Raw genomic sequence first — 26,261 nt, forward strand, 5'->3', positions numbered from 1 at the left:
TCCCATAAGGTTGCGTAACTTTTTGAACATCCTGTAGTTTTATCAACAGTCTCACCCCATTTACAAAAAAATATACTGGCGATGTCCATGGTTTCTACCCTATTTTATGGGAAAACCTTTCTATTAACATGTTATTGTACAAATTAACGAAGAAAAAGGAATCCTAGCTACTGTTAGTTACAATTTGATGCTGGTTCCTGTATTCAGTGGCGCAGGAACGGGGGGGTACAGGGGTACATTGTACCCTCGCAAATTTTTGAAGGGGGGTACTGTACCCCCCTAAATCCGTAAATCCAGTTGTACCCCCTGTACCCCCTTTGGTAATTTGACAGCAGACGGAAGGTGCTACTGTTAAAATTACCTATTATCAATTCGCCCAATAAAAAAATGTATTATTGTTTATAAATTTTAAGCATTATAGTCCTTACCACAGAAATTCAAAACATTTAATTGTAAACTTATTATACTACATTGTGCTTGCTACTAGTTAGTTCATTGACCTAAGTTCTTGGAAACCTCTTTAAGGAGATGAAAATTGTTTAAAATGTGTGTGGAACGATGGAATCAGATTGACTTTCAGACAATTACGCTGCAGACGATTGCTGCTTTGCGTAAGGGGTGGGTACACATTTCTAAAGCAGTGGTCGCCTCGATTCGAAGATAAGATACAAATCTTCATCAGAAGGGTATATGACTGACCCCATTTTCCTTTGAATATTTATAATGGAATTTTCCGAAACGGTACACTTACATGAACGAGACGAGACACGACAGACCAACTTGGAGGGGGGTACAATGCACTCCTGTACCTCACCCATATTTTTCATAAATTTGTAAGAGGGTGTTGGAAAAACTATACTTAAACCTATGTATTAAAATATATATTTTTTAAAAAATAGAGTGCCGATTAGCCTATCTGAGAATGAGGTGAATTTGGAATAAGTTTTCATAACTTCAGAGTGGAAACTGAAAGAAAAATAAGCACAAACAAGAACGAGAAGGACCTCACCACACAGGAGACGAGATGAGGCTGTGACAATTCTCGACTCATCGCATCGCGATATCATTCATAGGTGAAATTAAATCTTTCCTAGACATTTAAACAGGGTGCAATTTGCGATTTTATCAGAGGGGGGGGGGACTATTTTTCACCTATGTATTAGGTATACTTATAATTGGACATTAATTGCTTAAAATCTAATTGTGATATCGAATGCAACACAAACACAACGCCATTTTATGTTAAACTCTAAAGTCAAATTGTAAGAAAATTAAATTAATCAGATGAGTGCACGAGATAAATGAGACTCACTGCAGGTTCTATTGGTAGATTTTGGATTGGATTTACAAGGTCTCTGGGAGTAAGATGGGAATATTTGATTGATTGATTTGGTTTGCGTCAGACGTTACATTAACTGCGTGCAGTCTTCCTCAAGAAAGTAGTCGTTCATGGAGTTGTCTCGGTACATATGGGAAACAAAATGGTAATCCTTGTTCTTTCCAACTGTGAAATAAAATTTTGCATAACATCTATCGTTGCTTTGTTATTCACGAATGAAATCCGGTAGTTATTTCTGCTGCACCCTGTATACTCGATAATTTCTCCGCTGAACTTATTGGAAGGCAAGGAATTTGGCTCATACGGCTTTGAAGGATTCCAAAGATTTATGCACACTACTAATGATAATATCAATAAAATATTAATCAGTTATTTTTCGTTAATTGGATCTAACTCCTTTTTGTGTTATCCAATAAATATTCAATTCTTTTTCTATCTGACATTAGAGTCCTTGCCAGGTCAGTTGTTTTTATGCAAATCTTGGCGATCTTACCTACACGCACGCTAGATAATGAATACTTGCTGTTATATTTCTATTCTTTTACTATCTTTTACCTATTCATGTAATAATAACAATACAATATTAATTAATGTACATATTTAATTAATTGATATATTAATTTAATTAAATATAATTATCCAAATTATTAACATTGCGACACTTGATTGGACACATATATATATATATATATATATATATGGGAGGCTGAATTTTGTACCCCCCCAAATGAAAAACGTTCCTGCGCCACTGCCTGTATTACACGGGCAGCAATGGATTTTCTCACCACAAACAGACACGTGCAAGGATACTGCTGACTCACACGCCAAAACAAACAAGAAAACATGTATTCTTGACATCACAGGCGCGTGTGTAAAATAAGTGTTATTTAACACTTTGCGAAGGTGAAATCATTAAGAACCACGTGTAACCGCTCTTTTCCTCCTGTTCCTCCGTCAGTCCTTATTTTTTATTAAACATATTTTAGCTAATTCCCCAGGATTGAAAACACGTCGATTGTGCAGGGTCTTCATTGAAACTTGTGTTACGTGTAGCTTATGATGTGACGAATGTCATGGGATTCTTTGATCGATTGAGAATTACAGAATTGAAATAAGAAAACGTTGGTGGGAGGCACCAGTGGACACGCACAGGACAGGAAAGAAGAGCGTATAGGAGTTTTGTAGGATAACCTGCTGGTTAGAGACCTGTAGAAGACCAATAGTGAATATTTTCAAAGCCGGGGAGGGATTCAGAGCTAACGAAACACTCACTTTGTAGCTCCTAGAGCCACGCATTTTATGACAGGACAAAACATTCAACATTTGAACACTTCAAACATTTTCTCACATTTTTCGAAAATTATCCCACCATCGATTTTATTCATTTTTAAAATATTTTGTAGGGAGATAACTCCTCTGTATACGTATTTGCATAGTTCGGTGAATGTAATTTTTTTTATTAATTTAGCATGAGTTTTTTTTGTTAAAAGGAGAATTCTTCCTAGAAAATAGAGTGGCACTTCTTTTTTTATGGACGAGTAGTTATTAGAATTAATTCCTCCATTAAAATGGAGGGTTGTTATTATATTTATTTTGGTCACAAAATTTTGTCACCAAACAAATTAGTAATAAAAAAAAATGTTTGTAATTTTTTAAATCAGAATTCTACTGTGGCGACTTACCATTTCTACCAAACTTATCTGGAAAACATTTAATCAAAATGAAAGTACATCATGTAGTTTCAATATTTTGAGGAAAGGAGTATGGCTCCCAGATATCGTAATGATAACGCTATTCAAATGGTCCCGGGTTCCGGTTCGCACTCCACTTTACACTGCTAAGAGAACAGGCCCGTAGCCAGGAATTCTTTGTAGGGGAGGCGAAGTCAATCCCAGAGTGGGCAATTTCTTAATATATTGTGTCGCATTGGCAGATATAGCAGGGTACACAGAGGCACTTGCCCCCTCCCCCAAAAGAGATAAGTAACAGAAAAGGGATGATATCTTGAAACTGCAACGAACAATAAAACTTCGAGCAACATCAAATAGCAATATTTCTATAATGATCTTTCCAGATTGCCAAAAAAATCAGTTGCGTGCCCAAGGGGGGACTGGTGGGGGTTATACCCCCTTTTGGTCCAATATTTTAAAACAAAGAACGTCAAAGGCAGAAAATATGGCAAAATGAGGACTTACTACTTAAAAATGTAGACGTAACCCCTCCCTTTCGAAAATCCTGGGCACGCCACTGCAAAGGATATAAAGTTTAACATAAATAAGCTAATAGGGACTGTATCTACTTGATATTTACAGGTCGATAATGTTAATAGATGATTAATATGTACCAACAGCTTTGGGCATCTCTGCAAAACTGATTGAGGGAGCCCTTTATAAATCATGCTTCATAATGATTCCCTCTAGTTTCCAGTATGCAAGATTTTTACTCACAAAGGAATCTAGCGTGAATCCAAAAACACCATTGTGTTGTGTTATGCAAGAAAAATAGAATTAATTAAATAATAATGGTTACATATTATCTACACTTGATGCATTGTGTAAAAATGTGTAATACATTTTTTTGTACTTGCTAAAACATTAAAACATGGGTCCCTTAGTCCACCACGGACTCTATTTCCTTGAAAGGGGAGACTCTTGCATCACTACAGACAATGTTTGCCTACTGGTACGTTAACCATTTTGCAAAATATTGTGTGAATTGTATTATATTATAGTTGAAATACATGTTTTGACACCTGACAAACAAATAGGAATCCCTTCATTGATCAATGACTTCTTGGATTACAATGTCATCATTAATATTTCATATTAAGTTTCATAGAAATAAATTGTTTTAATAGGGCGCAAAGAACTTGACGGGGCGCCATGGCATTCTCTTTAACATTTTTTTTTACTATAGATCGTTTGGCTCCCAGGGTCGACTCCCGCCACCCCATAGCTATGGCTCTGAAGTTGGACTATAAGAACAGCAGATGTTGCGAGCGAAGCGTGCAAGAAAATTTTACGAAATGTATTTTTATTTGTATAAAATTTGAAATGGAAGGGGGGAAATGCCCCTCTGTGCCCCTTGCAAGTGTCCTTGGCCGTCTGGAAGAAAAATGCAAGGAACACGTAAAAAATAATTCCATCATGGTTATCAAATTGTCCTGCTGTTCTTAGATTCTCCTAGTCTTGTTTTTTTACTTCAATGTTTGCTTCCCCTAGAATGAACTGCCGTCCAAGGTTGGGGGGGGGGGCAATGCCCCCTGCGGTTGCGGCACTGTTTATGAGTGTCTCTTCGTCAATTTCACGTCATCACTCATTGTTGCGATTAGCTAGAAGTGGCAGAAAAGCAACGATAAGTAACAAAAATCAAATATACACTCCCTCTCTCTACCACATGAATGAATATTACCAAAAGGTAGACTTGGGAAACAAAAATTTAAGCAGTTCCAAGTTCATAGCAACACATCCAAGAAAAACATCCGACACGTTTAGGCACCTTTAATACAAGACTACTCAAAATATCACAACTGTTCTAGATACTGAAACTTGCGTAATCATTTTCCGAAGTCTGAATCTTGAAGGGATTTCCCCCTTCCCTCCAATCATGATACGACATTATAGTACGGAATCCCATACACCCTAATAAATCACAAAATCAATAACTGTCTTTGTTATGTTGCTAGAGTAACACATGATATAATTGTAAAGATCATTGAGAGAATTTCAGGTAGGAATGTGTTCTGTATTTTCCCCAGGGGGGGCAAAGCAACTGCCCCCCTGCCCCCCTCTAGCTACGGGCCTGTAAGAGAAGCATAACGTGGACTCAAACGTTGACAATCTTTTGAGTTCATGGGAAGGACGCTGCAGCCAACAGTGCCCTTGCTTCCAACCTCAAGGTCGGTCCGGGTAAGGACAGATGGAAACCGTGTATTGTTGCGGCACTAAACTTCTGATTTAAGAATGGCATAGAGTTCGTGTTCTCGAGATACTGTGACCACATTTCTAGGAACAAATTTATGTATTGAATGCACATATGGTCCAAACAGCAGCATGTTTCACAAGTCTTCTAATTTCTCCTTCACTTCTGGCAGGTCAAACATACTTTCCCGTATCCACAAGGTAAATACCACGAGGCGCTTCATTTCACATTCAACCGCCGCGAGATGGCGTTGGCAGGGACGGCGCTAGAGGGGAGCTAGGGGGGGCTGAAGCCCTCCCAAAACCGGCCTCAGCCCCCTCCTGTAGCCCCCAAGATTTTTTGTAGTACAGTAGACGCATTTTCACCGAAAACTTAAAAATGTTTAAGTTTACATTTTCCATTATTAAAATTCCATCGAGGCAAGTACAATGTTGAAGTACATTTTCTAGTTCAGTTAGATCGCAATGTTAGTTTTAATACGATGTGTTCTAAAATCAAGGGGAGGGGGGTAGATGCAGATATGCCTGGATAGCAATGGCTACCATTTGATACTACGTAATGGGCCAATCATGAGTGTCAGCCAAATTTGCTACGAAATCTATTACCTGCCTCGTAGGCGGACGACGTATTCAGTGGCTGTGAGATTGTTCTTTAATTGTTGGCATATGCAGTTAAACGTGTACATTATTAGGCTCCATAAAGCGTATTGTTATATTTCTGAATAAATTTAACAGATGTGTAAAATGATTTTTAAGTAGGACAACGTTCAACATCAAAAGAGCCATCAATGTTATTTTCTGTTGGTTAGTTCCTCATTCGAGTACCGACAATGGTATGAGTGTTATCGATGTTCTCTCATTGTTTTCATCGTTATATTTATCCTTATCGCTGCAAATATTCAAGAGGGAGAAATAGGACGTTAAGAAATCAAAGAGTACACAAGGTAACTAATTCTTAAATGTTAAGAATTGGAAATATTAAAATTGGACCTCCCCGCCCTGGTTATCTAGCACCAACACAGCTGCCTTGAAATTAAGGGCTCCCGGGTTCGATCCCCGGTGGAGGCACATATCATTAAGTGGCTCGGATTCCACTATATGCTGTAGGTCTCGCCCCAATTAGCTTCTGTGCATATAGTGGATCTTAATACAAATTCAATCAAGTAAACATTTTTGCATACGATGCAAAAATCAGCACGCTTGGGCAAATTTTATTCTTCGCAGGCCTAGGCCTACATGCTAATTAATTATTTTTGTGATGTTAGAAAATAATTTCTGCACTGTAGTACCGTTAAAGTGGCGAAATTTGATTCCGTGCAGAAGAATCAATCTTTGAAGCACATCTCATAAAACTATTGATCCAATTCTGATCAATATTCAGAGAATAATATATTGTGAAATAAAATTATAATCTTCAACAGTCACTTCTCTAACCAAAATGCCAAGTGCAAGAATTGCAACTACATAAATTCATTGATTTTATGTCAATATATTTGTCTCGTAGTGGAGGTGGATTTGTAGTGAAAATATTTTAGTTCCTTGAGAGTGGCACGTCCTAAGTGGACGATATTTCTCGCATCCTCCCCATTTTTAGCCCTAAGTTCTGAATTCCATTCGTCGAACAAGAAAAGTAAGATATTTCATCATGGAAGGGAAAATGGTATCATTAATAGAGTTTCTATTCAAGGGTGTTTTCGCTTATTTGATGCCTACTTTATTAAGTTAGTTCCACTTTTCTGAAGAATGAAAAGCTGCAATCTTTATACGCTCCCTACTGTTGTGATTTGGACAGTTTAGAGTCATGGCACAGTATGAGCCAGAATGGAAGCCAAATTAAAGAGATTCAGCAGCTGCTTGCAATGATTGAAACATTCAAAATATCCTTTTACGAACTTTATAAGCTTGGTGTTATTGAAATGTTCATATTCCCATCAACGGTTGCTTGCGACAAACCTTCGAAATATAATTGGTGACGAGAGGTTGAGCGCTCTATCTGCTCTTTCCTTTGAAGAGCTTGCAAAATCTTTGGATTTAAAAAAAATGTTGTGGTGCTCATAGAAACAGACGTATCTTATCGTAGTTTCTTGCTGTGGCTCATTTTCTCATTTTAGCAACAAATTAGTCACACTGTTTCAATAGAAATAGTGTTACGTGTAGTATTTATACGAATATCCAGCGAGTTGATAATGTAATTAGTGTAGTTTTTATGGTGTATTTTGTACTTTTCACATGAATAGTAAGACTGATATTATTCAACTCAATAATGGCTTAGGAAAAGAAACAATATAATTATTGCATTTTATAAAGGATTTGTGCCTAAAAGTACTTTTGTATATGATGGAACAAAATGCACCATCTCATTGATTTATCTTGAGTTCTGATTGTAAAATAGGCAAGGTGTAAAATTATACCCTAAGAGTATGAAGTAAGTACATTTTAGTAGGTATTAGCTACCCCCCGAGAATTTGACTCCGAAATCTGTAGCTCCCCACTTATTTCAGGCTGGCGCCGTCGCTGGGCATTGGACGCAAGCTCTCGAATGTGGGGAGAATCAAACGCCCTGTAAAGGAACACAAAATCCACAGATCGATTTTCCAAATACTGTTTAATGGTAAATACATTATATAAATACGCTTCGTTCCACTAATCGACAGTCAGTTGTCGAAATGTTCCTTCAACACCGAAGAGCTCGCCATGTGTGACAGCTTTTCCCGTCCGTAGCGCCTCTATAGCCTTTTTGCTCTCCATTCCAACCACCCACTGTCTCATCTCCACGGTCAAATACCTCCTCCAATCAGCTGGAAAGAAAATTACATATTACAAGGAGGTCACGTTCAGGATGGGCAGTACTGTTAGGTCTAAAATCGCCATGATGACGTGGAAAGAAAATTACATATTACAAGGAGCTCACATTCAGGATGGGCAGTAGTGTTAGGTCTAAAATCGCCATGATGACGTGGAAAGAAAATTACATATTCCAAGGAGCTCACATTCAGGATGGGCTGTACTGTTAGGTCTAAAATCGCCATGATGACGTGGAAAGAAGTTCAGATCAGGCCCGTACCCAGGGGAGGGGTCATGGGGACCATGGAATATTTAAATGTGAACCTATTCAAAGCTACGAAAATAACATTCACCATTTTTCAAATTTGTTAATACTCGTATTTAAATTTTGTTCTCTCGTAAATGAATGTGTTTATTGTGGAGACAGGAAGGCGAACAGAGTCTGAAATGTGCAATATTGGGTAGTTTTAGTTTTGTAACCATTGATGCAAAGCTATCAGACGTCCGATTCACCGATATAGTCATAAAAGTCCATTACTTTTAATCCCTGTCCCGTCTTTCTTCGAACTGCAGTCGTGATGCGAAAATGTATCTTTATTATTTAATTTTGTTAACACATTTTTAGACATGTTCCTTATTGTAATAATAATTGCGAATACGTAACATTTAATTTATAAATATATTATTTTTTATACATAGAATGTCATGACATATATATATGCATGTATATATACCAGGTGGTCCAAAAGTCCCGGAACGGTCACACATCGTGAGAAATACACATCGAATCGGAAAACGAAAAAATAAGTGTTTAATAAGTGAAAGAAAGCTATTCAATGATATCACACTTGATTCCCCACCCCCGTTTTCAGATTGCAGATTCGGAATCTGCACGTCAAGACCTTTCAATATAGTATATGGAGCGGGGGTGGGGAATCAAGTGTGATATCATTGAATAGCTTTCTTTCACTTATTAAAAACGTATTTTTTAGTTTTCCGATTCGATGTGTATTTCTCACGATATGTGACCCTTCCGGGACTTTTGGACCACCCTGTATATACAGGGTGAACAGAAACTATAGGGACAAACTTCAGCAGGTGATTCCTGATAAGTAAAGGAACAAAAAAGTTCATATCAACATATGTCCGGAAACGCATATTTACCAAGGTACGAGGGCAGCCTGAAAAGTAATGCCACCTATTTTTTAGTGACGGTTTAAAGACATTTTGGATTTTAAGCAACCATGCATTGTACTCTTCAGACTTTTTCCCTTCTCCATTCCAAGTTTCAAACTTCTATCACCAGGGGTTGCTGAACTAGAGCAAGGAAAATTGCAGCATGTAACCATACTATGTCCGTGCACCTGAAACTGCGTGTGGTGACCAAGTTTCTAACTGCAGAAAATGTGTCCCCCAATTGACATTCATCAGAAAATGAAGGCTTTTTATGGCAATGAAAGTGTAACGTCAGTACTGTATGATGTTGGGCTGTTCCTGCTCACAATGAAAACCCCTGCTGAGGAACTCTCAACGTGTGTCACAAGGAACTTCTTGAGAGTTAAGCCCCTCCCTCAATCCTGGGTACGGACCTGGTTCAAGTCCTTAGTTATGTGAAGTATTGGATGAAACTTGAAACATCTATCTATACCGTAAACACAATATAAGTTTTTACAAGGCTTGTTATGATTAATAATTTCAAACCTTTTAAATATATATTTTCGACTAATGTTTCCACATTTCTATCATTTCCGTACAATTAATAACATGCATGTTATTTCAGCCTACAAGCGACAAGTCAGTATTCTGAGTTACTAAGGTTTCCCTATACAGATGTTGAGATTTTTGAACCAACATGTTACGATTAATGAATATTTATGAACTGTCGCAGTTCTTATTTTCGATTGTAGTGGACACGCGAACGGAACGTGTTGAGCAATGGACTCACGATCTTGTTACCAAAGGTATACGTGTTTCTTTCTGATCTCCTGTAATTTCATCCAATCATGATTCAACTTCGTCGCCGCCAATTAGCCAAAATGGCAAAATAAAAAGCGACGTTAAAATACATTTTAAGGAATTATATTTTAAAATATTGGTAAAACTATCAAAGCCGGGAAATGTCTGTAACTCGTTTATTCTGTAATTGTTGATATTCGTAGCTACTCACCTATTCTGCATTGCGAAAAAGTGTTTAACAAGGGATTTCGCTTTTTTTTTTAACGAAATTAGTATCTATTGTCGACATATCGAGTAATTATTTTTCTTTCTTTTCTCGCTTCCTGAACACGCAAAATGGCGGGAAAATCTTGACTAGCGTTGTGTTTCAAACGGCAAAGCAGTGTTTCAATCTTCTTAACAAAAAAAATCCCGCATAGCCCCGAAAACCATTCCCGCATAGACCCAAAAACCATTCACGCATAGCCCCAAAAACCATTCGGGATAGTATGACCATCCACGAATAGCCCAAAAAACCATTCACGATAGCCCCACGCATCATCACGGCAAGGTTAGGTTAGGTTGCTTTAGTGAAAGAATTGTCTGTTTGGAAACACTTACCGGGGGATTACGTCATCAGATGCTCGCAACATCCGGTTCGAGTACATGGATGGAAATGCAAGCAACAGCTTTCGTGCATAGGACGGACATTATTATAGAAAAATACATGATCTAGCGGCCAAATACATTGAAAAATGCGAGACAACACTTCTACGACCTTTCGAAATTACACAGAAACTCAATTCCGTAAGTACTTTCTCCTGAAAATTTGAAGAAATCCATTTCCCGGCTATGACATTTTTACCAAAATATTAAAAAGAGCAGGGAAAAATCTTTAGTTACTGAAATGGAATCATAATGTATCAAATTAATTTCATTTCCTTATTTTCTTGAAGAAAATGAAATTTGATTTGTGTGGAAGGACTATTGTACGGTCCATTATGACTACTCAATTACTTATCCGTAACACTTAGGATATACATCACACTTCTTTCACGTTTCTGGTACACCTCAATTTGGAAAGCAGGTTAGGTTATCTTCGTTACGAGAAGTCTATTTGTTTCAATTTGTCTTATGCACTGCCATCTGTCGGGAAAAAAACTGAAATCGCTGTCAATTTGTTATGTGTACGAGAGCAGTTTTACACATTTCAAGATTGAGAATAATAGCACAGATAAGTTAACTTATCTGTGATAATAGTCTTGTTCATCGTCTTTCAACTGTCATTTGATTGTGTTTTGAACTACATGTTTCAATGTTAATTGTGCTCTTTAAAACGTGTTTAAACGATATTAGTGTTTCTTTGCCTGCTTTTCTTTGCACATTTTAAGTGTGTTGATCTACGAATTACTCACCATAAAGTTGAGATAATGTTCCGGCATCCCCTCCCATCTCATTTGGCAGCTGCTCCCTCTGAACGTAATTGTAGAGGTTTTTGAGGTCATCGCCATGAAAATGTATCTGCGGGTAAAGATATAATACTACTTACCATTTTGTTTCTAGTGGTAGAGGAGAACTTGATGAATAATACAATTGCGTCAGTGTATCACAACGATAAGAAGAACGCAGTCATAATTCATCAATCGCGCAATAAATTACGAAAGGAAGCAAGATGAATACATACAGGTTGGTTAATATGACAAGTTTAGAACTCGGGGATTTTCGTATGGCGTAGGTTGGTGGAATCCCTAAAAATTTTGCACAAAATGATGGTTCAGGGATGTGTTTTTCCTAAATTAAACCCCTCCAAAAATAATGCAACAAAAAGTTAATGGATAAATTGGAAATCATTGAAGTCAAACTGTTAGCATTATAGTACTACTATTCTATTGAAGTACATTATGTAACTTCTTGCAATGGTGTTGCTTCAAAAACTCAGATTCATCTGTATAATTTAACCTTTGAGATGGGACAAGTGCATCACTGTGACGAGTGATATCACTCTAGATTTATACACTAAGTTTATTAGGTGTAAAACTACAATAAACAACAACAATTCTAAGACAAAAAATAACATAAATTAAATAATATCTGTCATTGATAGAAATATCGTAATTATTTCTTACCAGTTATCTTAGACCATAGAATAACTAACCACTTAAGTTGTACGATTTAAATGTTGTGTTTAGAGTAAAAATACGCCACTGTAATTGGTTGGTTGTTTGATTTCGTGTTTTAAGTCCACTTTGTGCACAGTAAGGCTAATCGGGACTGGACCTACCACTGCGCCACCAGGGAGGCCTAATACGCCTCTGTAGTCTCCAAAAGAAGATGACAATTGAAATTCTGATGACATCGTGATATTACCTGCGTTACTTATGCGACATAAACCCAACACGACCGCCATCTTGAAGTCTGGACTATATTTTTCTACAATGGAAAAGGGACCATCTGATACATGAAATTGGAGTAGAAAAGTCACAGAAAGTCACCGCCGAAATCAATTTACATATATGTTTATTGGTTCGCAAGTTATGAACAGTTATTTTTTCAAAAAAATAGAAAAATGCTCTGTGTTGCTGAACCATAGTATCATTTCAATGCATTCTCCTATTAGCTTTGGATATCGGATCTAAGATTCGGGAGTCTGATTCAAAATTCAAGATTGGGGTATCTGATTCAGGATTTGGATATCCGATCCAATACTTGAATCCAGAATTCTGATATCATATCCAATATTCGGATTCAAGTTTGGAATATTCAATTCGATACTAGGATGAAGGGTTTGGATATCCGATGGAGAATTCGAAATTGGGTTATGGGATAGAGTATTCGAGATCCATTGGTTTCGGACACTGTATTCATAATCCAAATTACTTGATATAATAACTTACCAGCAAATGTCGACTGTTACTCACCCTGTTAACAAGCTTCTGCTTTAAGAACGGTTTTATCAACGACAAGAGCTTTGCGATGAATGGATGAGTCCTTATGATGTGTATTTGCTTCACCATATTAGGATAGGCGTCCTGCAAGTATCAGAAATGTGACTTTGATATCCAAAATGTGAAATAATAAGTTAAAACTTAATGAATTCACTGAAACCATAAAGTAAGTCAGTGTAATACATCCAGCTGCACGACCGTGCTTTACCGCCCACGCATTTGAACCAAAGCGTTTTCTTCCGACTGAATTCGCCATAAGGTGATGATGTCGTACACTGTTCTTGACTTCTTGCGATGTTCGGGAGCCAATGGTGAACAATGAAAAGTTGATTGGCACACAATCAAGAACTACTACTACTTGTATCATAATCGGGAGGATACATTTGAAGGGTAATTGCAAATCATTAAGTGTACCTAAATAATATGAAAAATTCTTGTGATGACCGTGAAAAAATTCCATCGGCTGATTCCTAGCAGAAAACCGATGCAAAATAACATAATTACGGTAATTCATTCATTCATTGTCACCAGAGACTGGATATTAAAGTGAAGTCCTTTTCCATTTTTCAACACGGATCATGGAATAAATAACAACAGTGTTGATAATTATCTTCCACCAATAAGATCACATGGTTTTGACTTCCCTTTTTTCAGCCCTCATTCCGTTTTCTTCCCCTTTTTTAAAGCATTTTCCTTTCTGGGCCCTTTATTGACTAGTTTTTGAGCCTACATTCCTTTCTTCTCCTTTTCTAAAAAGCACCTTCCTTGGTTCCTTTATTGATAACATATAAAATATTTTGTTAGACTATTTTCTCTAAACAAAACATTCAACAGTTGTCTACTTGGTGCAGTTTAGAGGAAAGAAGAACAAGCGCCTTCTACCTTCCCTTCCCTCCATGAGTGTTGGGCGTACGTTGCAGCGATTGTTGAAACAATACGATCTGGGCTTACGCATTGAAAGTGTACTTATCAGCTAGATTTAGACTTTTATTGGGAAGTTTTTTTTTTAGAATAGTTTTAACTTCACAGTGACGACAGTATTGAGTGTCAGTGAAATGGCGACGCCAGGTGGCAGCAAGCAATGGAATGCGGTAAGCTGTTACAAGGAAGATTTCATCGAAACGAATGGTAAGATTATTAGCTGTACTTTACCATAAAAAAGGGAAATAAAAAAGGACTATAGTTTATTTTTGCACTCCACTAAAAATATTATTTTAAATTAACGCAATATATACCATTCATATATTATAAAATGGGATACATTAATACGAAATTTAATGCATCCCTTTTTATGTATGAATGGTATACATGTATTGAGCTTTCATTTAAAATGGTATCTTTAGTGGAGTGCAAGAAAACTATAGTGCGTTTTCACCCTTTCTTTGGAAATAATTTTCCTTTTTTGGGTCCTTTTTAGAGGAAAATATTTCGGTCTTTAATTATCACCATTATCTCTAATTATCACCATTATCTCTAATTATCACCATTATCACCATCATTAGCGATTAGCCAGAAGTGGCAAAAAAAGACAAAATAAACAAATCAATCCATCACTTTTGTGCATCAAAATTCACACAGAAATGCATGAAAGGGTACTTTTTAATCAGCTGCTGTACTGCGTCATGCGCTAAAATACATCATTCGAGAATATCAGACACGAACATTTCAAAGAAACCAAAATTACACATTTTATTGATACCCAGAAGTGCGTTATCAGGCTCGAAAACAACATGAAAAGAATTTAAAACTTTAAAACCTGTGTTTTAAGATAAAGGAATAATAAAAAGGCAAAACAAAAACCTCACTCTAATGAGAACTTACTTGTATGCACGTGAGGAACTTCTTCCACTGCACAGGCGCTTTGAGGAAATGCTCGACAGAGAATCCATTCGGTTCCAGTATCAGGACAATCCCAGACGTCACCCCTCCTTTGTACGTTAGGACGTCGTCCACCGTGAAGATGGCCTTCGCGAAGAGGTCGACGTCAAGCTTCGAAGCTTCGCAATAGTTGAAACCTAAGAGCAACACCCTATAGCCTTGTGGAGTCAGTCGTGCCAAAGGAGTGAAGTATCTGTGAAGAAGTAGAAAAACATAGAGGTGCGACCCATATGTAGGTATTCGGGAGTGGATACAGATTACAAATGAGCATAGTTGGTGCATTACTTGCATCAATTCAGAGCTGGATGAGTTATTTGCCGGGACAAAACAGGCTTTGTAATAATTATAACAACAATAATTAAATAATAAAGTAATAATAACAGTAATAACGCTTATAATCAATAGGTTAAGAATATTAAAATAACATTATTAATTATTGTTATTGTTATTATTGCATGAACAGATAAAGAAAGGCATGTATTCTTTATCTGGCTTCGTTAAGATAATTAACATTTGTATAACAACAGCTTTCCTACCAAAGAAAAGAAGTACTTTGCTTACTTAATTTTGGACTTCGTTAGTCTTTCGGAGGGAAGACCTTCTGCCCCCCCCTCTAAATACGTCCTTGTATATGACAGATTAGTTTTGTAAATAATGTAATGGTAACTGTAATCGGTTACTTTTTTTAGATCTCTGGAAATCGTAATAGTTAAACTTTCAGTATTCCAACGATAATAAATAAATATTAAAAACATATTACATTCAAGAAATAACATTTCTCTGAAAACATTTTTAGTGTAAATGCTTAGTTAATCAACCCAAACTGTATATTTAACGAATGAGAGGAGTTTGATCCCGCTAAACTTTCCTCTTTACATAAAATATGCTCTATTACTAGGAACTAACCAAGTATGCATACATTATACCCAAATGAACCAGATTGATTTAATTATTTTCTTGTAACATTATGCAAACTTATCAAAATCCTAACCTTAGTCATCAGTAAACTGTAACTGAGCAAATCAAACTTAAGTAAATCTAACTCAGTGACTTTCAAAAAAGAAAGTAACTTACCGAAAGTGGCAGACAGTGGAATGGAAGGGTTAGAAGTAGAATTTTAAACATAGCAATGTCTCACCCGTACTGGAAGTAAGGCACCACTTCAGGCGAGATAGGATCTGTGTTGCTGAAGAACTCCGGAAGGGCTGCTTTCACTGTGAAGTACATTTCCAGTTTCTGCTTCACCTTCTCGAGACTGTACTTGCACGCCCGAATGTATGTGGCTATGAATTCCCTATCTGTTGAAGAGAAGTCCAGTCTGGAGTTCAGTGAACAGTCAATAAATTATCAGGATGTTGTCTACTTACCTGGAAATTTTCGAATTTTCTTAACAAAAGTGAAATTTCTGACATGTAGTAATGAAATCTCGTGATCCAGGCGATATTTTTTTCAAACATTTATTGGTGTTCATGTTGGTTGGGGAAAAGAACTTCCACAATCTTTATTTTGTCAACCTCACTTTAAAGATTCAAGCAGTTTAAGTTTCAAACTTAGAATATGCTACTTTTTCTTTTCATTTAAGGATGCCTGCTTTTCATTGCCACATAAACGGGAAATACAATTTACACTTCAAAAGAGGAATAATTAATAATTTTAAGTAAGGAAAATTTATTTTCTAAGTGAGTATTCAATTTTCCTGCAATGTAATATTTTATGCACCATATTATATACTTTAGAAAGCATACGCTACAAACAGTTAAAATTTCCATATTTAGACAGTATCAATACCTTTATCAAAATAGGAAAAATATCTTTGTGTGTCATTCCATTCTTAGCATCGAAATTTTAGAATTTTCGCCTTGAAATCTTGGAATTATACTTGAATGTTATGGTACCCATTTAGATTGCATTATTTCAGAGTTGCTATATCAAGTCTATAAAAGAAGCACGAGTTTCAGTATAAAGCATGGATGAAACCCACAATGTTTGTACGTACATCATAGTTTCATTCCATTAATCGCAAGAGTTACATACGTATGGTAATTCTACAGGAAGTACACGACTATCGCAAGGCCTAAATTTTGTTAACCATTCGGTGCACTGTAGGGTGATTCTGAAAATTATCCGCAGGATGAAAATGTCACTTCGGCACAGTCCACTGCCAAACAGCAAAATGCGTGGGTTATGCTGAGGCTCGGGAGCACGGCCTGTGGGTCGGCGACCGACCTTGCGATCGCCGTGCCCGGAACAACGAGCGGCTGCACGGGGAATCCTCCTCTCTCCGGCACGATTTTGCGGCATACGTACCCATTTCGCTAGGTAGGTGAGGCTGACGGGCGAGCCATTCCAAGATAATGTCCACGTCCGCCTGCATTTGGGATGGGTCCTCCCCCAGTTCCCGGAACACGAGCTCCCGTTCCTCGGGGGTTGTGTCGAAAACCATTGTTCCTGTAATAATAAACATGATCATCATAATCATTGTTTCGTTTTGCTTTCTGAATTGCTGAACATAGAATGCAACTTGTCACTACAGGGGCGTACTGGCTTACGTAGAAACTAGTACGTAGAAACTGGGGGGAGGGGGAGGGACAAAAATACATAATACGAAAGCAGTGTTCGTAAAATGCAAATATATATTTCTATAATTCCTACATCGCATGTTCAAAAAGTTTGTTACGAAAGAAAAGACATAATAAAAATATTATTGAAACTAATCCATTGCAGATAGTGTACCGCCAACTTTAAAACAATAGTGGGTGTAATTGTTTTACTGTTTTAAAAACCTTATCTGGATCATTATATTAAGTTTCATAATATTTAAAACCGAGTACAGTATAAATAATATAAACCATTGAAATATCAAATTGGAGATCTAACAGAATGATTCTAAAATGTTTTGTTAGCACTTATTACTTGAATCATCACAAAAGTGTTCTTTAGCCTAATTTATATAAATTCCTTGGAGTTTATAATTGTATAATAATAATTGAATATAATTTTGTTCATTAAGAGGGTGGTCATGTGAGAAAACATGCAGCAGGGCCCAGGGGACAATGCCCCCTTGCCCTCAGTGCTAGTACGTCCCTGTAGCACAGCATGGAATGCAAGGTATTTTTCTACACAGATGAATTTATAGAAAATTGACTGTTTGGCAACAATAGTTCTAAATTCCTCCATGCGCAGAGTAGAGAAAATCGATTTTTCGTCCGGCATCTTATTTGGCTGATTTGCAAGACTAGATGAATCCATGAAGTTACCTATACGTAACGACCTATATATTCGCATTCTCCACTTCAAAGCATACCGAATGGGCCGCAAGGATACCCTTAAAATGGTGTTATGAAAATACACCAAAAACAATCTACTGATTTATATGATGTTCGCAAATCCGATTTTGTTAGACAGTAAAGCATTGGCCTATAACTGCCCGTCATTTAGTAACGTAAGGAGAATTTCTTCAAGAATAACTCTTATATTGAAAAATAATTAAACATAAAGAAATTTTCATACATACCCTATGCTAGGAGTTTTTCAAGCAAAAAGGATAATACAACAAATATTTGAACCAAGTTATCGTTATATGGAAACTGACGCAGCAGAGACAATATGCAAACCCTGATGGACACGGCACGGAATTTTTGAATGCACTGCAGTTTGACATCTGTTAGTACGCCACTTCCTCACCCATGACGCTCATAATGTTACTACAACATTCAAGGCGATTGGCAAGAGATCAATGCTGTAAACATCGAGCTATAAAACCGGAACCGTACTATGGAAAAATCGTTAAATCTTTCTTCTGTTCATGAAGGACAACAATCAATTTCTCATTCCATGAAGGCCAAGATAATTTGTGAAATTTTGCATGTCCAAAATCCGTACAGAATGGATTTGGTTACTTTTGCTTCTTCACATCTTCTACACGGTAGGTTGATCTGTGCTGGCTTCTTTCGTAAACTGACATTTTTTGAAACGGAAACCGTTGACGTAACATTTGACCTTAGACATTGCATACTTGATGGACAGCATATATTGTGAATGGATCATCCGATTACAACATAACTTCCTCGCAGAGTTCTTCCTTAACTCTCGGCTGGAAATAATACGTGGATGGGCACTAGGTTTTTTTTTAAGACCCCAGCTTTATGTTTTAATTAAATTGAAATTGGTGGATAATATATCGCATGCAAATCATTACTGTAACTCAAATAAGTGTTTTCACCTTAAATTTATTTTATCTTTGCGATAACACTGCAGCGAGGCCAACCAACAATCCAATTCTGAGACTTCTCAAATCTCCCTTAGAAATTTCAAATAACTCCTGTTTCTAAAACTACGGAAAGATCACGATATAACCTTTCTTTTTTATATATTTGACAATAACAACATAGTTTTACTTGTTTTTTAACAAATTAGGAACATCACAGACTATAATCATGGTTTCAGACATTAGATTAACCACCCGGGAATATAATCCGGGTCTCCCGCGTACAGTCAGACGCCATACTGACTGTACCACCTGGATTGGAGGTATTCAGGGCTTTATCCATAATTTTCCATCGAGGATGGGGAGTGTAAGGGCAAATTTTGGCCTTTGTGAAGAAGTTAAAATTTAAACAATACATTAGGTAAGTTGGCATCAAGAAAACATGTCCGGGAAACGGGACTTGTTGCGTAATACTGGGCAGCCAGACCAACCGACAATCAGAATTCTGAAAAAACAGCAAATGATACTATAATAATAATAATAATAATAATAATATAATAATAATATCGAGCGGTAGAAGAAGCAATAAATCGAAATATTCATTGGGGTCCTCAAAGGCCCCAACTGCCCGTCCGAAGTGGCATTATATTTAGGACCAATCAACAAAAAAAAAAAAAATAGCTTTTCGCTTATAATATGACGATGCTATAGAAAATAAATCAAAATAAGATATTTCAACCGTTGGTGACACCGCTATAGCCTATTTAATTTAGTCGATACCCTTGAAAAAAACATGCGGGGTCTCTAAAGACCCCACGTGCCCAGCGGAGGGTTAAGGCAAATTCTTTGTTTTCACACAACTGATTTAAGTAATGTACATTTATCTGAAATAAACAATACCCAGAATGACTTTTCAAGTACTAATAAAGCGCTGTGTATAGGTGGGAAGATTTTACGAGTTCTGAAAAACTTGAGTTCTTTCTTTGTCAGTCTGAATAGTAACAATTCATAGAGAATATGATGTGCGAATAACTACTAATAGAACTAAATGCACTTTATACACATAAAAAAAAACTGTTGGAATTAGCAAATTTTTCTGGTTTTCGAGTTATCTTTCTACGCTGCACGTTTTGACTTTCTCTGCACTCACACATCTAGTTGATTCCACGGTGCAACACCGACTCGTCTACTTCGTTCATTTGGTGTTTAAATCGTTTGCACTACGTTCTGGAGTGGTGCAGTGTGTGGTCACATGGTGCGTGCTAACTGATCTATACTCCATGAGGTCTTAAAAAGATCTCTTCGCGGGCTTGCGGCTTGTGGGGGTGTGTCTGCAAGAACCAATCAGGTCCGCGAATGAGGGAGCCCGGTTGCCACAGCTATACCGCGTTTGTTAGAACCTGTCCCCTTTCCCGCGCTAGCGATCGCTCGACAGTTTCGGTGCCAATGAGAAACGAGGAAAAAAATCGTCTGCTGGGCAGCGAGCAGCGAATGGGAGCCAGAAGAGGGGCGCATACGTAGACGCTGTTGCGACGTTGCGTATTTTAATTGACTGCCTGGCTTTGACTTTCCCCAGCACGGAGAAAAGCCAGCGAACAGCTAGCGCGGGAACCGGGACAGGTTGTAACAAACGCGGTATAGCTGGCTGCACCCTTCTGGAAGAGTGAGTGACCTCTGCCTCTTGCTACCTCAGCCTGTTTGTTCGGCTGAGGAGCAGACAATCATTTGTTGGATCTTCTGAACAAGAACACCGCTATTCGTCTACTTGGGTGAACGTCATTTCCTTGCACCAGCCTGACACCGGGATACGCCTGCGCTACACCTGGTATTAAAAAGAGCAGCGAAATAGGCGGGACTATTGATTTCTTCTCGGTAGTGACTGGAAATAACTTATGTCCTTCACTTAATATACTTGATTTTTTTTTTGTTAAACATTTCATACTTCTTGCCGTTCAAAAAATTCACTCAAAAAACATATTTTTTCCGTATATTTCCTATTGACACACTTAACGCATTGGCACCTTCAGGAAAACGCAGATATCTTATGTTATGAAATTCAAACATTTTCTATTTTAATCTAAAACATATTTCTTCATTATTTCCATTTCAGACACTTGCTATATTTCTCATACCGGTAGCAGCAAGACACTCAGGACAAGAGAATGGCCAGTAAACAGCACGTAAAAATCACTTATCTGACATTTCAGCTCTTTGGTTTCATTCACAACGGACTTCCAGTAGACGTGGCGTAACTAAAAATTTGCCCCCTCCCCTTCCTACGCAAAGAATATTAATGGCCCCTCACTCCTGAATTTCTGCAACTTAAATATTGCTCAATTTGCCTTCACTTCACCAATTTCTGATTTAGAAGGATAGCTGCGAGTGTAACAAAAATATAAATCCAAATAAGCTTAGAAGAAAACAATCAAAATTCACATAATTCGAATTGGCTGTGCTATTTTATAGTTTGCTGCTGGGTCGTTGTTTTTTGTTTCGATATTTTCCATCACCTTGTCCAGACCAAGAGAACGGTAAAGAAAATAACACAACCAGACTCTTCTAGATATTTGGCAGTTTTTGTGCAATGGGATCGATGAGTATTATCGTGCAAATTGTCCATGACTATTTTCATTAACTTCTCTCTCACATCCTATGTGTTATTAAGCGATGGATTATCATGTATGCTGGTGCAGAAGTTGTGAACAACTTGTTTTGAGTTTTCCTTTAATTCTTGAAGCTCCTATTGGGTCAAATAAAGCGCACAAACATGGCGATGGACAATTTGCACGGTACTAGTCATGGAACCCATTGTACGATTAGTTTTTGTACGTTAGTCACGCCACTGTCGAAGTATGAAAGCGTGTAAGCCTACTCCAGATCAATGGTAAGTGAATTCAAAGCTATATAGACCTAGACCCAATGAGCTGACCTACACCCAATCTGACCCTATAATGCCCACCTTATTAGTAAACGTGGGACATACATATGGTTGTCCGCATAGATTTGTGAAGTCACGTAGCCATTCTAGGGGCTGAGTTCTGTCGCACGCGGTTGCCACTTCAGCACCTTCAAGTTATCCTTGTAGTCCCGAAGATCGTGCTTCACAGCAACAAGTTTTATCCGGCTAGAAACCGTCACTATTGCTATAAAATATTGCACGTACACGGTGACTATTTTAAAGTAAGATTTGGCACTCAGAGTTCAATTTCTCATATTTGTGAGATTACCTCTGGACCGTGGACTTCCAGATCCACTGATTCTTCACCACGGCTCTCTCAGCTTGTCGGATACCACTTATCTCCAACTACACCTTGCAACAACGAAAGGAGCCCCCCAAGATGCAGTTAAACACAAAAAATAATTTAAATGCCGTGAGAAAATAACAGCAGATGACCATAGACAGTTTTTTTTAAGCAAATAAAAAAAACGCCTGAATACTTTAAAATATTGTCTGGTTTATTTTCTTATTTACAAAAAGATATAATTTTGGCCTCTAGCGAAAGGAGTTCCCTTCTCGGTGTATCCTGTCCCCGTTATCAGATAGGAATTACTGTCCAGGCAGAGTCTGTATGGTGAAGTCTGTGGGCTTACCCCCAGTCACTTCTTCACGACGTTTCATCACTCATCCTCCATCTTCGCAAATTATCCAAGAGGCACAAAACGCGAAGCAAAATAAACTAAATCAACCAATCAATCAATTCACGACGTACGTACATTTATCGTCACACACAAACGTCATACGTCGTTCTAATGAGGTGTCCATTCCCTCTCTCTTCCCAGCGAAACAATCTTGTGTAGGTAGATTAGTCACGTGCTCTATCGGTATTGTGCTAAAAATGTTATTGCTTATCGAGAAGAAAACAACTAACAGTGGCAACCCTGATTCTATGCTCCGAGCTGCATAAATACAGGAGAGAGAACACAGTAACGTCGAAACGAGATTCTGAGGTTCGAGTCCCGACCTATGCATGCGTGCCCCTTTATGAATGCCTCTTCGTCGATTACATGTAATCACAATTTCATTCTCATTGTGGCAATTTGCCAAAAATGTCAGAAGAGCAACTCAAAGTAAGAAAAAAAGTACTGTATAATGTTGAAGGAAGAAACGTTGTACTTACAGTCTGTTGATATAAGCTTAAGCAGCGTACCTCTTCTACGTGTTGTGGAAACTGGGACACCACATCAAAACCTGTTTTCGTCCTCCCCCCTCCCGCTGTACTACAGGAGAACGCAGTGTAGAAAAACAGAAAAAGAAAATGGAAAGTAAGCAGCCCTCTATAGGTATATGACAAGGACAATGGCTTGAGGCCAAGGTTATCAGAAGTATGACGATCAGTCGAGCAGAATGTTCGGCTGATCGTGTGTTCTGATGTAAATTGGGAACGTCTTAAGAATGGTGCCCAGATTGGGAATCTGTGAGAACGTGTGTGTGTTTAACGTAAAGGCTTTAAGAGAAAGTGTGTTAGTAAACTTGTATGAAGAATGAATCTGTATTTTGGAAGTTAAGAACTCGAACTCTTCGTGGTTTATCTGACATTTGTTTATTTATATATTTCGAACAAACAGGCACATGCCCAATTACAGTGTTCACAGAGTAAACAAGAAAGTAATACAAAATACAAAAATAATATTACATCAAGTGAGAAATATGACGTTTCAATCTACAACATACTTATAAACATGACTGATTTCATATATTGCTTGATTTGATAGAGTTTATGTAATATTTGTATACAAGTTATACAGAGGTAATCAGCTTATATACATGTAAATAGTAGTAGTGAAATCGACATATTGAGTAATAAGTTGCACATATAAGAGACACAATGATAAACATACGACAGTGAAATTGAAACAGTATTTTATATTAAATAATTATTTTTCTAAACAGGGGTAACCGGCCCACTCACATACATTGAGGAATATACAGATTGAAAACGACTGAGGTACAGAATAAGAAAGGAAGATAAAAATACAAAGAGAAAAGTCAAACAAAAAAGATATAGAATGGAAGAGAGAAAGAATAAGATATGGAGAGAAACAGAGCAAGAAAAAGAAAGAGAGAGAAAAATAAATGGAGAGAGAGAGAGAAATAAATAAATAGAGTAGGGACAAGAAGGGTAGTGAGAAGTAAAGAATGCAAGAAAAAGAAGTGGAGAAAGAGAATAACATAGAAAGATTGAGAGAAGATAGATTGCAATAGAAAGTGAGCAGGGGTGTCCACAGAGGGGAATTATGGCGCATCGAGATTTTGGGGGGATTTTTTCCCTTCAAATAATGTAAAATTCAACATTTATATATTTTTCCAAAGTAGAGTAAATATGTACTTCTGACCGCAACTTTGATTTCTTGACCAAACGACCACAAAAAGTTAAAAAACTCACTTTCTCTCCCCGTTCCGCGCCTCATTTATTGCGCTGACGACGTTTCACGGGGGCAAAAAGGCAGTGATGAGTGAAAGATGAGCTCTCGTTCTCTCATCCTCCTCATCTTTCTCATCTTTCTCGTTGTTCTCTCATTCTCTTTTTATTCTCCTCTCATCCTCTTATATTTTTTTTTATTCTCTCATTTTTTTATTCTCTTATTTTCTTATTTTTTGAAAGATGAGTGCATCTTATCGTAATTTTCCAAGTCTGGGACCAAATGTTTATATATCGTGACCTACGTAAACCTCTCCTCTCATTCTCTCATTCTCTCATTCTTTTATTTTTTGAAAGATGAGTGCACTTTATCGTAATTTTCCAAGTTTGGGACCAAATGTTTATATATTGTGACCTACGTAAACCTCTTCTCTTATCCTCTTATTCTCTCATCCTCTTATTCTCTCAATCTCTCAATCTCTCATTCTCTCATTCTCTCTACCTTTAGAATATTGTCGTCAACATTTTAGAGAGATGAAGTTGGAGTGCTGGAATCAACGGGGCCAAATGTTTATATATATCGTGATCTTCGTAAACCTCTTCTCTCATCCTCTTATTCTCTCAATCTCTCAATCTCTCATTCTCTCATTCTCTCTACCTTTAGAATATTGTCGTCAACATTTTAGAGAGATGAAGTTGGAGTGCTGGAATCAACGGGGCCAAATGTTTATATATATCGTGATCTTCGTAAACCTCTTCTCTCATCCTCTTATTCTCTCAATCTCTCAATCTCTCATTCTCTCATTCTCTCTACCTTTAGAATATTGTCGTCAACATTTTAGAGAGATGAAGTTGGAGTGCTGGAATCAACGGGGCCAAATGTTTATATATATCGTGATCTTCGTAAACCTCTTCTCTCGGGGAGGGAACGATGTACCACACACACACACACACACACACACACACACACACACACACACACCCCCGTTTGTGAGATGTAGATCCGAGGAAAATCAACTTTTCACAGGCGTTCCGAGGTACCTCTCCGATTGCAATCTGACATGTCTTAAATGATAGTTTTTGGTGTGGTTTACTAGAAAAAATCTGACTTTGGCGTGTCAGGCTTATTTTAAACCCCAAAAATAGAAATTTAGAACCGAGGTATTTTACAAACCTAAAATCTGCATTCAGAGGAAAAATTTGAATTGTGTATAGAATGTGTATGGGGTTTGTTACACCTACTTTAGGAGGTAATTCTTGCGTGTATGGAATTTCGAGGTAAAATTTGAATTTTCAAATTGTTTATGGAACTTCGAGGAAAATTTCAAATTATTGTCGTTGTGTATGCACATCGAGGTATTCACCTGTGTATCGACTTCCGAGGAATTTCCATTTGTACATATGGCAATACAAGAAACTGTGTATTACTGGCTCCAGAGGAGAGGAAGGGCGTTGAACCCCCCCCCCTTCCCCACCCGTTTGAAGACTTCTTTATGATAAGGTATTCATGTTTTCAGGATTCCAACACAGAAACCTAAAAACTCGGGAGAATCTGGAATTTCAAGCAATTTGAATAAATTACAAATCTCGTGCAAATATCCTGAAAAATCTTCTAATTGATAAATGTAATACCATTTGAGCGCATCAGAGGCACTAGAATATGATTCTTCCTACGACTAATAAGTAATATTCATTACAATTAATAAGCATTAATAATTTCAACTGCAATAACTTACTTTACACAAGCTACTTTGAGGACATAGACTTTAGTTTCTCATTACACATTATTTAACATCGTGAACATTTGTAAAATTCTGTTTGTCAAAAACTGAAATCATATAGAGTTTTTCTATATGATTTGTTTGACATTTTATTTTTTGAACTGTAATACAG

At 37.4% G+C, this 26,261-nt stretch overlaps 1 protein-coding gene across 3 annotated transcripts; it reads right to left on the reverse strand.

The window, feature by feature from the left end:
• Positions 1-7,866: 7,866 nt before the first annotated feature.
• On the reverse strand, positions 7,867-23,202 carry LOC145989210 (alpha-tocopherol transfer protein-like). 3 transcript variants are annotated; one of them, XM_083124515.1, is made up of 7 exons: positions 23,127-23,202; positions 17,109-17,249; positions 15,940-16,099; positions 14,745-14,994; positions 12,897-13,007; positions 11,394-11,499; positions 7,867-8,057 (listed from the first exon to the last, which is right to left on the reverse strand). In XM_083124515.1, the coding sequence occupies exons 2-7, from the start codon at positions 17,242-17,244 to the stop codon at positions 7,903-7,905; spliced, it is 918 nt and encodes a 305-aa protein (XP_082980641.1). In that variant the 5' UTR covers positions 17,245-17,249; positions 23,127-23,202; the 3' UTR covers positions 7,867-7,902. The 3 variants fall into 3 exon arrangements, with proteins under 3 accessions (XP_082980641.1, XP_082980640.1, XP_082980642.1); XM_083124514.1 differs by lacking the exon at positions 23,127-23,202 and adding an exon at positions 18,316-18,495; XM_083124516.1 differs by lacking the exons at positions 12,897-13,007; positions 23,127-23,202 and adding an exon at positions 18,316-18,496.
• Between the last annotated feature and the right edge of the window lie 3,059 nt (positions 23,203-26,261).

Source organism: Lepisma saccharinum, chromosome 6 (assembly GCF_977018435.1).
Source record: "Lepisma saccharinum chromosome 6, izLepSacc3.1, whole genome shotgun sequence".
NCBI lineage: Eukaryota > Metazoa > Arthropoda > Insecta > Zygentoma > Lepismatidae > Lepisma > Lepisma saccharinum.

What these genes read in the sequence shown, in the direction of transcription:
- LOC145989210 (XM_083124515.1), bottom strand. Translation starts at nt 17,244, where the DNA reads ATGGTTTTCGACACAACCCCCGAGGAACGGGAGCTCGTGTTCCGGGAA. An exon ending in TCACCTACCTAGCGAAATGG is followed by an intron (nt 16,100 to 17,108) that starts GTACGTATGCCG and finishes TCTCTTCAACAG; the next exon opens with ATAGGGAATTCATAGCCACA. An exon ending in AACATTATCTCAACTTTATG is followed by an intron (nt 8,058 to 11,393) that starts GTGAGTAATTCG and finishes TTTTCTTTCCAG; the next exon opens with CTGATTGGAGGAGGTATTTG.